This window comes from Ostrea edulis, chromosome 6, assembly GCF_947568905.1.
Source record: "Ostrea edulis chromosome 6, xbOstEdul1.1, whole genome shotgun sequence".
Taxonomy (NCBI): domain Eukaryota; kingdom Metazoa; phylum Mollusca; class Bivalvia; order Ostreida; family Ostreidae; genus Ostrea; species Ostrea edulis.
Window position 1 is genome coordinate 93,079,742 of NC_079169.1, and position 17,065 is coordinate 93,096,806.

The 17,065-nt window shown below is 33.0% G+C and overlaps 1 protein-coding gene across 6 annotated transcripts in view; it reads right to left on the bottom strand.

The window, feature by feature from the left end:
* LOC125645842 (dual specificity tyrosine-phosphorylation-regulated kinase 4-like) overlaps positions 1-17,065 on the bottom strand; it is a 72,599-nt gene that overhangs the window by 35,449 nt on the left and 20,085 nt on the right. For 5 of the 6 annotated variants that reach the window (XM_056142739.1, XM_056142741.1, XM_056142740.1 and 2 more), the window contains 2 exons: positions 15,181-15,270; positions 12,047-12,155 (listed from right to left, as the gene is read on the bottom strand). In XM_056142739.1, the coding sequence (XP_055998714.1) occupies positions 12,047-12,155; positions 15,181-15,270 (199 nt within the window). The remainder of the gene's footprint in view (positions 1-12,046; positions 12,156-15,180; positions 15,271-17,065) is intronic. The other variant, XM_056142743.1, reaches the window with a different exon arrangement.

The window sequence follows — 17,065 nt, forward strand, 5'->3', positions numbered from 1 at the left end:
CATTTGAGCCACATCTCCACTTGAATTTAAATATATTACAAAGTCGGAAAAATCCAGCATCCGCCTGTGTGTAAACAACATTAACTACTGAGTACAAGGCAGCCCTGATTTCAGACACGTTGGTTAAGAGCAAAGCTGCATCAATAACTGAATCACATCCACTATGCCCCAAAACAATTTTTTTGCCCAGATGCTGAAGGGCCTGGATCATTAAGAAAATTGAAGCCCCACCATTTTTTTTTTTCATATGTGAATCCATCAGGACTAGTAACGACTACAACAGCCATACATACATATTGTGTACGTAAATAATCAAAGTGACTGCATGGTTAGCTGTGACAAATCATCGTTGCAAACCACGGCCAATATGTACAATCCTCTCCCATCTGGTGGGTAGGAGAGAGCTATATGTGAACTCCGGACCGTGGCTTGAGAAGATGATAACAAATATTCAAATATTGCAAGAAAAACTTTTGCAGGTATTTCTAGAATATACAAACAAATGTTGATTTCACATCTTGTAGAAGTATGATGTAAGTCTAAATAAGCACTGTTGCAACAGAAAGTGTTGATGACCAGAATACAATACAATGACCAATGCTGACCCCATTGTAACACCCTTATGTTTGTAAATATCACCAATCACATCCTGTTTACACATTCAAATCAGATATCACCAATCACATCCTGTTTACACATTCAAATCAGATATCACCAATCACATCCTGTTTACACATTCAAATCAGATATCACCTATCACATCCTGTTTACACATTCAAATCAGATATCACCTATCACATCCTGTTTACACATTCAAATCAGATTCTCACACAATCTACACTCATTTAAACTCTGTCACTCCAAATCCATAATATCTTATCAATAATAAATAAAATGAAACTGATTGATAACAGCAATTAAAACTTTAAATTACATTTTTTAAAATCTTTTATTCACAACTTTTATACATGTTAATTATTGATAAAGAATTATTCTACCAAAACAATGAAAAACTAGGAAGAATTGTTTTAGTACACTAAAACTGATGTATCCCCTTTCATTTTCCATAGCTTTATAAAATAATTCTTAGGGATCAACTTTAAAGTGAAAAATCAATACAATTATGCACCCAGGGGTGCATGAGCCGAGTTGCATGGGATACATTGTAAAGTCAGGAATGATGTGGCATAGTTATAATTGTGAATATTCGGATTTAAACTTTTTTCTCCAAAATCAATAGGGGGTCTTCCTAACCTGCTATCCAAAAATATAACCAAGTTTCATTTGATTCAGTTTTAAACTTTTCGAGTTACTGTCCAGAAATCATATTTGTCTGAAGTTTTCAATCTATTTTCGGTCACTGTGACCTTGACCTTTGACCTTTTTCTCCAAATTCAATAGGGGCCTTGCTTTGCTGGTATCCAACAATATATCCAAATTTCATTTGATTCAAATTTAAAAAAATTTGAGTTATCCTCCTGAAACCAAATTTTTGTGTGTGGAATTTTAAATCTATTTTTGGTCATTATGACCTTGACCTTTGACCTAATTTCTCCAAAATCAATAAGGGTCTTCCTTACCTGGTACATAACAATATCTTTAAGTATCATTTGATTCGGATTTAAACTTTCTGAGTTATCATCCGTAAACCAAATTTTTCTGAAATTTTTATTCTATTTTCAGTCACTGTGAGCTTGACCTTTGACCGTTTTTCTCCAAAATTAATAGGGGTCTTCCTTACCTGGTACCCAACAATATATCTAAGTTTCATTTGATTAGATTGTAAACTTTTCGAGTTATCAACCGGAAACCCATTGTTGACGCATGCCCGCCCGCATCACCAAACCAATAGCCGAGTTCAACTTCGTTGCAACTCGGCTAAAAAGTAAGAGTTATGGTACATAACATTCACCTATATGTATATGTGCTTCAACTACGTCAAAAGACAAATAAGAGGCCCATAGGCCACATCGCTCACCTGAGTCACTATTCAAAGATTTTTCCTACATATTTGCATGTAAAACCTTTATCCCTATTGTGGCCTCAACCTACTCCAGGGGCTATGATTTTTACAAATTTGTAAACTTCTCCGTCCCAATGGTTCTTGAGAACAAGATTTTTAAAGATTTTTCCTATATATTTGTATGTTAAACTTTGATCCCCAATTGTGGCCCCACCCTACTCCCAGGGGCTTTGATTTTTACAAACTTGAATCTGCACTATGTCAGGAAGCTTTTATGTAAATTTGTACTTTCCTGTCACAATGGTTCTGGAGAAAAAGATTTTTAAAGATTTTCCCTATATAATCGCATGTAAAACTTTGATCCCCTATTGTCGCCCAAACCTACCCCCGGGTGGGCCTTGTCATAAATCATAAAAACAATGCCATATTTGCAAGTAATATCCTAAGATATGATATGTACAGGCAATGAAATAACGTGATATAATAAGAATTCCATGTTATTTAATTACTCCCTGAATACTTATCATTTACTTAGTTTGTGTATCAGTCAAATTAACATAATTTTAAGAAATCGACTTAAGCAAAATACAGCAATTATAGATCTAGAAAGGTGTAATATTAGGTCTCATTCATGATAATGATCCAGAAAGGTGTAATATTAGGTCTCATTCATGATAATGATCCAGAAAGGTGTAATATTAGGTCTCATTCATGATAATGATCCAGAAAGGTGTAATATTAGGTCTCATTCATGATAATGATCCAGAAAGGTGCAATATTAGGTCTCTGCATTCATAATAATTCACCTACATTAACTGGCCATCATCATGTATATAAAATTTAAAAAGATTTTAAATCTACATCCTAACTTTAAAGGGACTGGTTCATATTTTTTTTTAAAAGAAACATTTTTCATTTTTTTATGTTGAAAATTAATGTAACTCATTTCAAGTTGACAACCAAAATTTGGACCTTCTTAATGCAAGAATTAGTGCAATATTTTAGCTTGTTCTTTATGTTTTCAAACAAACTAGTGAAATGTTAATTTTGTGATTCAAAGCATCGTAATTTTGCAGAGACACTAATTTAACTTTTAAATGACCTATTTTACCTAGTAAAGAATACTTGAAATGTGGTATTTATCATAAACTTATATCAAAAACCATACATTTTCAAAACTTTGTAAACAATAACATACATCAGTCTTTGTTTACACAACATATAAAAAACTCTCTGTAATGAGCTTCTGTTATAATGTATAACCTTAATTTTTTGTGAAACCTTTTAAACACACAAGACAGGAGATTTGATCATTTTAAAGTGAAAAACAGTTTTGGGGAAAATTCGTGAATCAGTTCCATTAAGATTTCAACTACAATGTAAATTTAGAGCTTTAAAATATATTATAAAACATTCTCTGAAATTTCATGACAATGACATTTTTTAAATATGGTTTTGAATTAAGCAAAACTCCTTAATAGTATCAATGTTGGGAAATAATATAAAACCTCTTTAAAGATTGAGTGCTAATATCTCACATGTGATTTCAGATCAAGTTCAAAACAAAGATATTTTTCACACGTACAGCGAGTGAGCAAAAATACTGCAACAAACATGGTTGACGTCAATCAGTACTCCTACAGGTAAGACCCCGATAATGTCCCTATGCTCCTTATATGCTTCGGTAAAAAAAAAAAAAGAAATAAAATGATATAAGATGAAAATAAAATCTTAAATGTAATGAAAATAAAACAAGAAATATATACATAACGTAAGAGTGTCGCAGTTGATCAGCCTCTAGCTGGCTGGAGTACCGTATTCGGATGCTTCGGCCTCAAGAAGATATTTCTTGGGAACTAATGTTTGCATGTCTGTTATTCATTTCTCTGATATAAAGTTACCCAGACAATTTTTCCTGGAACTTAAGTGTCCAGATTCAATAGGCACAATTGTCTTGGTTAATGTAAAATACGGTTTGGAGAAACCATTTGGCTGCCACCTAAGATCCCCCAGTATACTTACATCAGGTTCTGGGATCCGATGATGAGGAATAACTTTCCCAGCAACCTGAGTGGCATTTCCCATCACATGGTAATGTTCAGCCCTCTAAATCCCCTTATAAAATCCATTACATCAAATTGTGCCCTGTCTCTCAGTCAAACTACACACAGCTAGTCACCTAACAGTTATCTCAGTCAAACTACATACTGTCACCTAAAAGTTTCTATTCTGGTTTTCAAATGAGCCGTTTGTTTCTATTATGAAATCTTTCCATTCATAGACTAACACAAAAGAAAATTTCTCAAATGAAAACCTTACAACAATAGAACTAAATGAACAAAACTGTATACTGCACTAAAGACACATAAAATGTGAATGATTATTTCAACAATGTTAGTTCTTGTTCTTTCAATACAAAAAAGTTACTTTTAAACTTTAATTATCCAAAAATACATGCAAGTGCAAGGGTTCAAAATAAAAGAAAAAATTAACTTGTTTTATGATCTGCTTGCAGTCAATTAACTTTGACAAAGTTCTATTGTTCAGTAACAATCAGACTGTCACAGCATAAAGACCATTTAAATGTTCTAATAAGACGACAGAAAACAAATTCAGGCATGCAACAGTGGATACTGCACATGACAGCGCTGCACTTTTAGCCTTTATACAATCAACACTTGTAATCTCTCCATCATAGGGTTCCTAATCCGCTGATGATTGGAAATTTTCCCTTCATTGAAAACCCGAGATTGGCACAATTTGTACTGTTAAGTAAAGGTATTCAGACTGCAGTCAGCCTGCAGTTCCCAAAGGACCACACAAGCAGCCCTGAAATTGTGTTTGATTGTTACCTTTGAAGGACCATTTAGCCCAAAGAAATAATCTATCTACAAGAAACTGATTGTTAGATCATCTTAGGCAGTCATTGCAGTGATTTTTGTTTAACCACAGCGGTGAACATACATGCCAAACATAAGATTTCACTCTTCCTACATTACGTCTCCTACAGATATTCCAAATATTATCTTTTTAAATTACAATTTTTTTTTTTAATTTTACATGTTCTCTCCTTAAATCATAGAGCATGCTTAGAGTACATCTATATTTCAATAAAGGATAGAAAATGTTCATCAATTTCAGCTGTCATTAACAAATTTCAAAGAGCACTTTTTGCAAATGGTCATTTCAATTTTCCAACCAGCTCTGTGTGCAATGGAGCAGAATGTCTAGAACATGTAATTCATTTCAAACCGGCCTGTCACTTTAAATTTATATACATACTCTATGATAATTTTGTATGTGTGATTAATCGAACAGAGAAATCAGAAGCCCGACCCTACAGGAAAGTACTAATTTGTTGTAATGATTTAGTATGGTATTCATGCAGAATAATAATTGGATACCTGTGAGAACTTGGTTCAATTTTATTTTGAAGTGGGTTTACCTATGTGGAAATGTTAAATTAAATTTAACAGACCTAATGATAAGATTGGTATGAACAAACATACAGTTTCAATGCAGGTATTACTCTTAGGTGAAAACAACAAACTACTGCAAAACATTATACAGACTTCCAGTATATACAAACTAATCTCCAAATAACAATGATATTATCAACGCAAAAGTAAGAAAATAATCAATTTGACGATTGTCGTTTTGGACAAGTGACTAAATTACAGCACACCAAAATGCTTGAGTGGACACAATGCCTACCTGTGTACAATTATCTTCCTGTGACATAACATATCCCATCATCCATCACACAACTTCCATTGTGTCGTAATGTATCGAGGATTTAGACATCTCATGTATGCCCACTCACCCAGTGAATATTTCATATACCTTAATCAATACACCTTATCTTGCCATCTTCTTTCAGTTCCTTGTACCAGAGGTTGAACACTTCACTAGTTTCATATCAATTATTTACCTACAAGAACCTGATGCTGCGTGGAATTTCGAATACTCGGTTGGGGTGGGACTTTCGTTGAGGTGTGTCAGTGTGTGGGTTAAGGTATTTGAATCTTCATCATCGAGGAAATCTCCTGGGATCTACGTGTCCCAGAATAAGGCGCTTGAATCATCATCATTAAAGGAACCCCCTGGGATCCAAGTGTCCCAGAACAGTTTGCCAAAAGGGTTATTCATAACCTCCAAATTAAAACAATTGATCCACACAACACTACAAAAATTTCATAAATCCAGAAAGTGATTTAAAATTTTGCAAAGTATATCTTTGCTATCTACCTATATGACATATTACAAAATGGAAGACAAAACTGGGGGTCTATATGCTTATTAGTACATCATAATGCATTGAATTTTACCTTTTTATACTTAAATTTTAACATTTAAGAAAAAAGTGCAGACCTGCTTACTGGTAAGTCAGACATTTTGCTGATTCTAATAGCATACATGTAGTTTTATCTCTATAAATTTAGTATTATAATACAAACTTAAACTGGATTATCATAAAGATAGAATGATAGTCATATTCTGCAAGAGGGATTTGATTATCTATTTGCCAAGTGATAAAATCCTAGATGAGAAACCCAGCTGTAAAAACAGTCTAAGAAATATAATTTTTAAAAATTATAATCAATATCTTTGTATCAGTTGTGACCTTTTTCCTCTTATAATGTTAATAAATATTAAACACAAAATTTCTTGTTTTACTATAAAAATTTCCAAAGTTGTAAACTTTATTTGAAACTCATCATTAAGATGGACCTTAAAGTGCAATTTATGAATAAAATTTTACATGAAGCTCGAAGCTTACCTATACACTTTTCAAAAACATATTCACATTGTAATATCACTGTTCATAGAAGTTTAAATATGTAGTGTAATAAATTTAAAGTTTCTTAATTTGGAATCATGCACAAAGGAGTACAGAATTTATTTATTATGTTAAAACGATACTCTGTTAAATATACTATTAAATCTATAAGACCTGTGCAAGCTGTTGTGCAAAAATTGTGAATGCATATCTTTAATTAGCATTTCTTAGTGTGTTTAACCCCTTACATAGCAGAGCAGTTAGTGCATTTCCTGTAAATTAATAAAAATGCATTTTCTGTGTAGTTTTGGTGTTATCTACCAATAATAAAGTAAATGTTCTAAAAGGTTAGATTGTGAACTTCCTGAAAAGGACATTCAAAAAGGTATTTCTGTTGCCATGGTAACAAAAACTAATTTAATACTGTGGAAAATCATCTTGAAAACTATATTTTATGCTTCTTCTACTATTATAATACATATGAAATAAATGGTGATAATAAAATCAGAACAATGTTATCAAATGTGGAAAATGTTGTACAGACACTTTTTATGGTACAAGATATTTCAGAGATGACACAGTTGCCATGGATATAGTAACCAGTTTGTATAATGTTTGTGCAGTGCTCATAATTCTGAACTTGAGCCAAACAGAGTCCAACCTTTATTCAGTTTTTATCCTAAGATGGTAATTATATCACAAAATTTGTTGAAAGGTCAAGGTCACGGACCATTTAGGGATTACAATGGGGCAAAATGTTAGTCATAATAAATTGCCAATACATTATGGAGATTCTAATGAAAATAGATGGATTAGATTGTGTAAAGTTTTCATTGAAGCTGAGTATATCCTCTCTTTACATGTATATCTACCAAAGTATGGAAAGGATAAAATGGAACACTGCTATGCATAAACCAGCGATAACAATTGGCATTGTTTTCCAAAAGTTAACAGTTTTTAATTAACTGTAATACAAACAATTGTATCAACTTTTGTTATCTCAACTTTGTATTATGACTTTCCACACAACTATATGACAATGGTACAATATCAAACGAATGTGGTATATTGATGCGATGTCAAAACTATTGCGAAAATATAATACAATTTACTCCTTCAATCTAAAAAATGTAATACCGGTTGGTATTTACCATATATTTTGAAAAGTTTTCTTTCTTATTTGTTTATTTTCCCCTATTAGTTGAATGTTATAACTCTTATTTTTAGACTTTAAATAAATCTTCCACATACTTTATCAGAGATGCGTAAAAATGCATATCTGCCATGTAAATGCCATTTCTAGAGTGTTTAGAGTGATTATCATTTTTGTCTTAAAAAATTTTTTGGACTAAACACAATAAAATTGCTCTATATATCATACTGAAGTTTTACATTTAAACATGTATATATTAAGTTCACACATTCTTCTTATAATGAATGAGTATTCCTCTGTTTAACTATTTTTTTTATTCCTGGACAATAACAAAAAAAAAGATAATTTGCAAATTCTGTGACCTCACTCAGTGTGCTGCACATTATGATTCGTCATTTTGACTGGTGATATCGTAGCAACAAAAGCATGCAAGGGATTGTCGCAATTCACCTTTGAATTAGAACGCTTTACCCGATATAGTATTGTGTTGTGTGACGACACAATTGAATGAGACGATTGAACAATTTGAATGACATGTTTGATGTAATACAACAAGAGTTTTCATTGGCCGATTACAGCCCACCCACTCTCTCGAGCGGATTCAGTGTAGCTGGAGAACTGTACATAGCTCTCTGAAAAGATCCACCTCTTATAAAAACCTTCGATTTACGGGTCACAAAAAGCTGCGGACGGTTGAGGCCTGAAATCGGTGTATTCTTGTGTTGCTGTCTCATAAACTCAATATAAAAAAATCTTAACATATTTTCCTACTATATACTTGCGTCCAAACATACCATCAAATATTCATTAAAGCCACACGCCACCCAAAAACTCTCAGCTTCAAATGATTTCGTTTGTTGACGTAGCCATGTTAGGTAGCCGGTCATTTCGAACTCTTGCTATTGGTATCTATTTATAAAATCGGTTGTAAGTTATGTATTCGCTCTTCATTTATTATCAACACGAATAATTAATAGATATTAAAACATTTTTGTACCAGTTTTTGTAAAGGTAAAATAAGCTCTAGAGCTATTTGAATAATTATCATTTAATAGGACTGGGGTGGTATATTATTTAAACAATTTAGCTAAAATATTTGTGGGGTATTAGTACACATCCAGACGCTATTGTGCTAATATAAAAATGAACCGGGATTCGAATTGATTGGCTACCTAACATGGCTACGTCTACGAACGAAATCATCAAAAGCTGTGGTCGAGTTTTTGGGTCGTATGGGGCTTTAATAAATATTTGAAGGTATGTTTGGACACAAGTATAGTAGGAAAATATGTTAAGATTTTTTTAAATATTAAATTTATGAGACAACAACACAAGAATACAACTTTTTCTCTTTCTTCCTTTGAAGTTTTTTGTCCATCTAGCATCTGGCCGTCAAGTTTTCAAATGCTGACTACTCCCGTATAAGGGAATTTGGGCGGACTTATACATATGGACCAATGAGAGTTTCTGTTGCATTTCGCAATTGTATTACAAACAGATTCAATTGTGTCGTCACACAACGCAATACTATATCGGCCAAAGCGTTCTAATTCAAAGGTGAATTGCGATAAACACCATATTATTCATTAGATAATGTATCATGTATTTTCTGAAACACAGTTATTAAATGAAGGGAGAATTGTACAAACATCAACTGCACTGGAGTCCATCGCTTAGCAACCTTCTACAATCTACGTAATCAAAGGTGTAATCAAAAGGTGGGGGAAAAAACAGCAAAAGTTAAGGAGGTCAATAAATCATTTCCAATCACATTCTTCAAAAAAGGTGTTTAATACATCTCATAAAATTTGTGCTTTAACATGCGTTACACATTTATTTTAAGGTATGGCAGACAAAATGATTTGATTTTTGCAGACACAAAAATATATTGAGAGCATATATTATTGATTTACTTAAAAGAGAAAATGAAATTCAAGAGCTGCTAATTGATTGCAAGAGAAGGCCAAATAAGATAAAAATTAATCTGTAGATAGCACACCAGAAATGATGCTTCGACACATAATACACTTCACTCACAGACATCTTCCAACCTCCGTAATCAACATAATATCAACTTCCCCATCAAACTGACTCAAACTTTCTTTTTCAAAGACTGAGGGGTCTGTGACAAGTTCACATTAAATGCATCTCAAAGGACACCATATCCTGTTCCCTTTTCCATTATAGATAGATAATGTGGGTTGGCTGCTTGGGCATTAATTTCATAACCCACACACCATAACTGTCACTCTGTCACGGAAAAAAATTATCTTACCGTTCTCCAAAGAAACATAACTCTTGCTAGGGTGAACACTTTTCTTTCATGCTACAGAGTTTAAACTTTCTAAAAAATTGTGGATTTTCAGTAGCTGATCTGGCTATTCTACTGTTAAAGTTTCATGTAGCAGAATTCTCTATCTGACAGTTAAATACTGCCCAATCAAAGAGTTCTCATAAGACTCGCAGAGTTCAAATCAATAAAACTATACGTAAAGGGCATTTATCTCTGAAATGTTATTTACTTATTCTTGAACTTTCAGATATACCTAATTTATGTACTACAGATGATCTACTTCTTTTAATTGCTGATCTTTCATGAAGTGCAGATGAAACCTTTCCTTCACAAAATTTCATGAAGGAATATCATGCTTAGGGATACAATTAACAAAGTACAGCTCCCACCGACCTTCAATCTCCCTAAACTTTTATACCTCATTCAGAAAATTAAAGTACCATAAAATTAATAATAAGAATGGACAAGCATGTGTAAATATTTACAATAAATTTAAATTCATATTCTCCAAATTATCTTGACATTTTTCACAGTTTATGAAGTGTTTCACTTATTTACACAATTTATGTTCCTGTCATAACTGAATGGTTAATAGCATCAATTCCTTCAGACTGTAATGCTCAAAATCTCTCTCATCCTAACACACACACACCCTCAGATATGTTACATCAGTAGTAGAAATCTGCATACTAGTGTTGATTTCAAGGATATAACAAGATATTTCAAAGAACTCACTTCAAGCTAATAATAACCAGTGAAAGACATTGTCACAACTAGTGTGGCACCAGTTATTCATCTCTCTCTCTCTCTCTCTCTCTCTCTCTCTTCCAAAATGAAAAGGGTAGCAGTATTGTTCGTTGATTGTGCTGTTAATTTACAGTTATATAAATGTTCATGATATCAAACGTCAACAGATTCAATTACTTCACACACAAGAAAATCTTAATGTATATACTTAAATATACCAACGTAGCCACATAGAACCAGGGGGCTGCCCATCCACTTTATTTTCACATGCAAAATAAGACATATTGGCAGACTGGCCCCCATCCAACCCTTTTGGTGGTAGTTATGAATGGTAAAAATGTAATAATGAATGAACTGATGAATTGAAGGATGAACAGAGCCCCTCCCTCCAATCTAGGAGTATTAAGTTTGGGTAAAAGAGAAGCTTTTAGGCTCCTTTTCTGCTTGTCAACAATGTTAGAAGAGAATTTCTCTATATGCTACATGTCAGCGTTACTATTCTAAATCTTTCAAAAATAATCACTCAGCAGTACAAAGTACATTGTTTTTTAAATTGGCAACCACAATGTATAAATCAAGTGGCGGCCACCAGATAAACTAAGTGGCAGCCACCAAGTAAATTAAGTGGCAGCCACCAGATAAATTAAGTGGCAGCCACGACGAGCTCGCTTCAATGATTACAGATATGAGTCACGTGATTTGCTCTTCATCAGCTGAAAAAAGATGAGTATTACCCATAATGCTTCTGGGAAAATGTCGCCGTCACTGCGGTATACTTCGTTGACAATCCCGTAATTGAAATAATTAGATTGTTTAGAAAGTATAATAAATGTTTTTAAATTCCAGACAAGCTTTCTCATAGCTTCAAACGTTTTGTTTTTGCTTGGTTTGAGAGAAGAAAAAACATTGCAGATAATATGACGTCACAATTTGTAACTATTTACATCAACTGCGTTTTATTTCCCGCGTTAAATGAAGAGGCGGATAAAAGTCGTGTTGCAAGATGTTAATGGGCTTCGCTCGTCTCAACGGTCACATCGTACAACATATTAATTCTATACCCTGGCACCTATCGGCTTCCGTAAAGCTCTAACTTATTAAAGCACTTACTTGTGTGGGTACTGGGACTATGAATGGCAGTTGTAGAGGTTGCAGGGCTTGCACAAACTGGTGCTTCGAGTTATGGTCAATCCGAGACCGTTCCTTCATTCTTTTATATCTACAAAAAAGAAATTCAATTCTGAAAGAAATTTTCTCCATGATACAGACATGTTTTACACAATTTTAATGACTATCTCTCATATAGAATTCTTACTGCAATCTACATCAATCAACAAACTGTTAAGCATAATGTATGCAAACTTTAAGTTACTTTGTAAGAAAACTTCACGTTGTGTCATATGCAAACTTAAGGTAACTCCATATTCGCATTATTATCTGATAAAAGTAAAGAATGTGTATTACATATATCTATATATATATGTCTTTACAAAAATTTACAAAATGTTTGTAAAAAAGAAAGAAAATCTATCGCATAATGGACTTGATGAAGAATTGAATGAAAACGGGAGTTATTGCCCATGGATTCAATATTTAGTGACATATCATTGATTTTTCATATATGAATTAATCTTTTGAAATATTTAATATTTAACAAGATTTTTTACAATAAGCATTGGAAAAGACTCCAACAAGATTCATGTTCTTATGGATAAATTTAAATAAATCATTGATTTTGTGAAAAGTTATGTCACAGGAGGGTGCACCAACCTTAAATTTACTTCACATGCAAAATATTTTTTATTTACAAATTACCGTGTACAATGACATCATTCGCATTTGTGACTTTTTTCTTCATTTTTTTATCGGAATTGTAATATGGACAGTTTAAGTTTAAAATTTCTCAATTCTTGAAATTTTTAAAAAGCAATAAGAAATAAAGTTAGTTTAATTAAAATATAAAAATTTACTCTCGTTATCCTAAAATTTTACGCCACAACAGAATATTATGGAAATGAAAGTACCGTGGTAAAACGATATGGACATACACACCTGAGGAACAGAGAAAAGCTTCAATACTAGCGTAAATTAGTGCACTTACAGTTGTTACGGCAATTTCCTGGTCAAAATAATAGCACAACAAATACGCAGTGTGTACCCTAATCTTAATTCTACACCTTACAGGCAGTATCATCGGAGAGTTTGACTGTCCCAAACTGCATGTCACAATAATTCATTGAGCAACAATTTCTCACATTATTTGCTGTCTAATCAAACTGTGTTCAAATCAAAGTATATCATGAAATCTAGCATATTCTGATTATTGCCTTACATTAATGGGTTTTATTCAAACATGGCAAAAATTGTTTGTGTACTATTCCTTTGAATATTAAAACAAGTTGCATGGTTGGAATTTTTCCTACAATGATTGTAATCAGAACATTCATAAGGTAACATATGCATTACAACCCCCCAACCCACCATATAAGTCAATATTTGAAGACCCATCAACTTGCACTATTTGCATATATGCATACCCACTATGAGTATATCAGCAATCAATACAAAATAATCATAAGGTATTCTTAAACATCAATTAAATGATTAAAGTGTAAATCTATGCTCTTCAATCTAAGAAATCGTTAATTTGTAAATACTTTCGATTGAAATGTTTTGTACTTGAAAATATACTGCTTGACAACTTTTAAAGGTGGTGCATCTTTAACAAAATGCTGTAATTTACTTCAATATTTCTTACCATTTAATCAATCTCAGCAATTTTGCAATAAAATTGCCAAAAATTATCATTTCAAGATAAACTTTCTAAATGTATTGACTAATAGTCCAGAATTCAGGGGTAAATATAGGTTACTGTACCAAATTATGCCACCCTGTTTTTCTCTACTCCTTTTTCCTTATTTTATCATGTAAATCTGGGCCTTAAGAACAGAATTATGAACAAGAAACTACCATAAGATATTTATTTTGACAACCACAATTTGATACATGTAATTTACACTACTTATATTCAAAGGCAGTTTTCATTAACAGTCCAAAATGTTAAACTGTGCCACAAAGGATAAAAAGTCAAAACTATTCCATTTTTCTATTGGATACCTACCTTCCTTGACACTGTAACATAAGGTGTTAATAAAATCATTTCATTCAAAACAATGATGAATATGACATGACATTAAAATACCGGAGTCTTTGAACACTTTGGTTTTCCTCAGTCAGTTGTTGAGTTTATGTAAATATTGTGTGCACTGTGAACCAATTTTTATTTGTGACTACTTTTATTCACAAATCTCAAAGAGTTGGTTTCCAGAGATATTGGATTTTGAAATAAATTTCAGTTTTGAAAATACATGAGGGTAGGAATTGTAGCACTTCATGCTCAGGCATACATACTTCATGAAGTGTGTTAGCGTTTCATGAAAAGTAAGATGTCATGATGAGCTGCAGTTCATATACCCTCACGTATTTTCTGAAATTTATTTCTTACCAGTATATTTACATTCTACTTTCATTTCTGTCGGAATTCTCAGCCATTACAATAGACGCACATTTACTATATTTTTCAAGATTTATACGTGCATTACTCACAACCGAAGCACATTCATGAGAAAATTTCGCAAAAGATATATACCAAGGGCAAAAACACTGGAAATGTAAATATCAGCAAATGAGGCTACAGTATAAAATCATACACGTTTTGTCCTAGACAACAAGAAAGTGGCGCTCATGAATCTGGTAAATATTCCTTGCACACAAATAAAAGTTGGTTTACAGTAGCCACATGCATGCACACACATTACATAATTTGAGTGAATAAATTGAACTATGAACACTAGGAATACAATGGAATGATGCTGCACAGAAAATCTGTCTTTAAACGGTTTAATTGTGACTCATGCAGTTAAATAACAGATCTATGTTATAAAGAGACTACTATCATAGGCCACAATGCTCACCTGCTTTACGGCAGAATTCATCAGGCGAAACATTTTGTTGAGTCAAAATATCCACCTGATCTCTCTCTATACGTCTATTAATTAGCAAAGTCTTAAATGCCAAACAGACAAATTTCAATAAAATTCATGGTATGAAGTTTGATCTTTTCATGCATGTAGTAATACCCTCTAGATTTGTTATAAAAAGACTATGTCACATTAATGTCTATACATGCAGATGACGCGTGTCAGAAATGCATCAGACATGCTCTAAGCATGTCACAGCCTTACCTGGGATCTTTATCGCGCTCCTTCTTAAGGAGCATTTTCAGGTAGGACATATTCATAGTGAGGGGGAGACCTAAATCTCCCAACCTCAGGCTACAAAAAAGCATGACAAAAAAATTGAAGATATCTTAGCTCACCCCAAGTCTGACTATTCTACAGACGATTGATGGTTAGGACACCATCAGTAACAGCATGCACCCCATCACTGTCAGCCATCTGACCAAGACAACAGTAAAGTGCTGTAAATGTTTTACCACAACAAAGTGTTGGTGGTCAGACATACAAAGTGATTTCTATAAAGCTCCTATAACTTTAATGGGAAACTGAGATAGACGTTATTACATAATAAAATTCTGGAATATCAGCACATATTGATCAACCTATGCTTAATCTGATGCAGCATCCTCATTATGTTGACCAAAATAAATTCTATCTTTCACATCAGATAAAAAAATTTACGTAACAAAAAGAATCACATTTCTATTTCTGAATCAATTAATGGCCTTGTATAAGGAAAGTCAAAAAAGAAAGATTATCTACCTTAAAAGATTTTAATTGACCATTATATCTGCAGCAAAGTCACAAATTCCATTTTCTTAAAAATTTGATACAAAAAATTGGTAAAACTTAAAGAAATTAATTTTGCCTACACTACATTGTACCAGTCTTTCATTTGGCTAACTTTGGAAAAAAACAACCTATGATACATGTGGTTGACTTAACACACAGAAATAATCTCAGTTGGCTTAGCAACACATAAAATTTTACATTATTCAAGAAAGTTTGAATATTGAACAACCTGATCCAGTCTTTGAAGTAGTTAACTGGGTCATTTCCACCCTCTGCACTATATCTGTCTTATACACTCCCTCCTTAGCAACAGCATGGGATATAGGCCAAAGAATGATGTGTTGTTTTCAGCCTGAAGTTTCCAGGAACAGGCCCCAACAGGATATCAGAAGAAACCATAAACAGTGCTGCTCTATTATCTTAATACCTCACTTCTGAGTTTTCTTTTTAAACCTTACAATTTGACATAATCCAACACAGCCATCAAACAATCTGTGTTAATGGTGCTGGTCTCCATTAACGGCTCCCAGATATGGATATTGGGGAACAATTTAGTTTCTGGTGATTGTGGCAATTACCCTTGAAGCATGGGTTTTCTACGAGCTGCTGTAATAATAATGGGGTTTCAGGAAGAAAACAAATGCCAATTAACTAGGCAGGACATCAATGTGGGCTAAAAATGCTTTCTTATGAATATTGTTCTTGCATGATAGTCTTCAATGTCTTAAGGTCTTGTTTCTAATGTGTCAGTGTGTCAGACTCAGCTATTATGGAATATAATGACTTTCACACACAGACTACAATCTCAGATGCCAAGGGAATCATTTAACAAATACAGAAAACTTAAACACTATACATAACGGTGTGTTCCAATAGTCTCATTTCAAATCTTACAATTATAATGCAATATTTCACGACCAGCATAAGTGTAGATTTTGAAAAGAGGCAAGGTAAGGTATTTCAAATACTTGAAAAACTAATAATATTAATTGGAAAATCCTTTTTTGCTAAATGATATTCACTTAAAAAAATGTGTAATAGTATAAATCGTCAACCAGTCTTGGGCAATTATATACTGTATAGATTCCTAAATATATGATAGAAATTTATTTGATAATCGTGTGATTTCACGAGAGGCATCGCTCACTCGCTTTTAATTACCTGTTGTTAAAATACATGTATAAGAACTCTTGATTTATGGACAACTCGGGAATTCATGTTCACGTAATTTGACATATATATCAGTCATTTCGCCATAAGTACTTGAGTGAAATAAGGAATCTACAGTAATCCTTAGCCCAATACGTAGTATAGACTA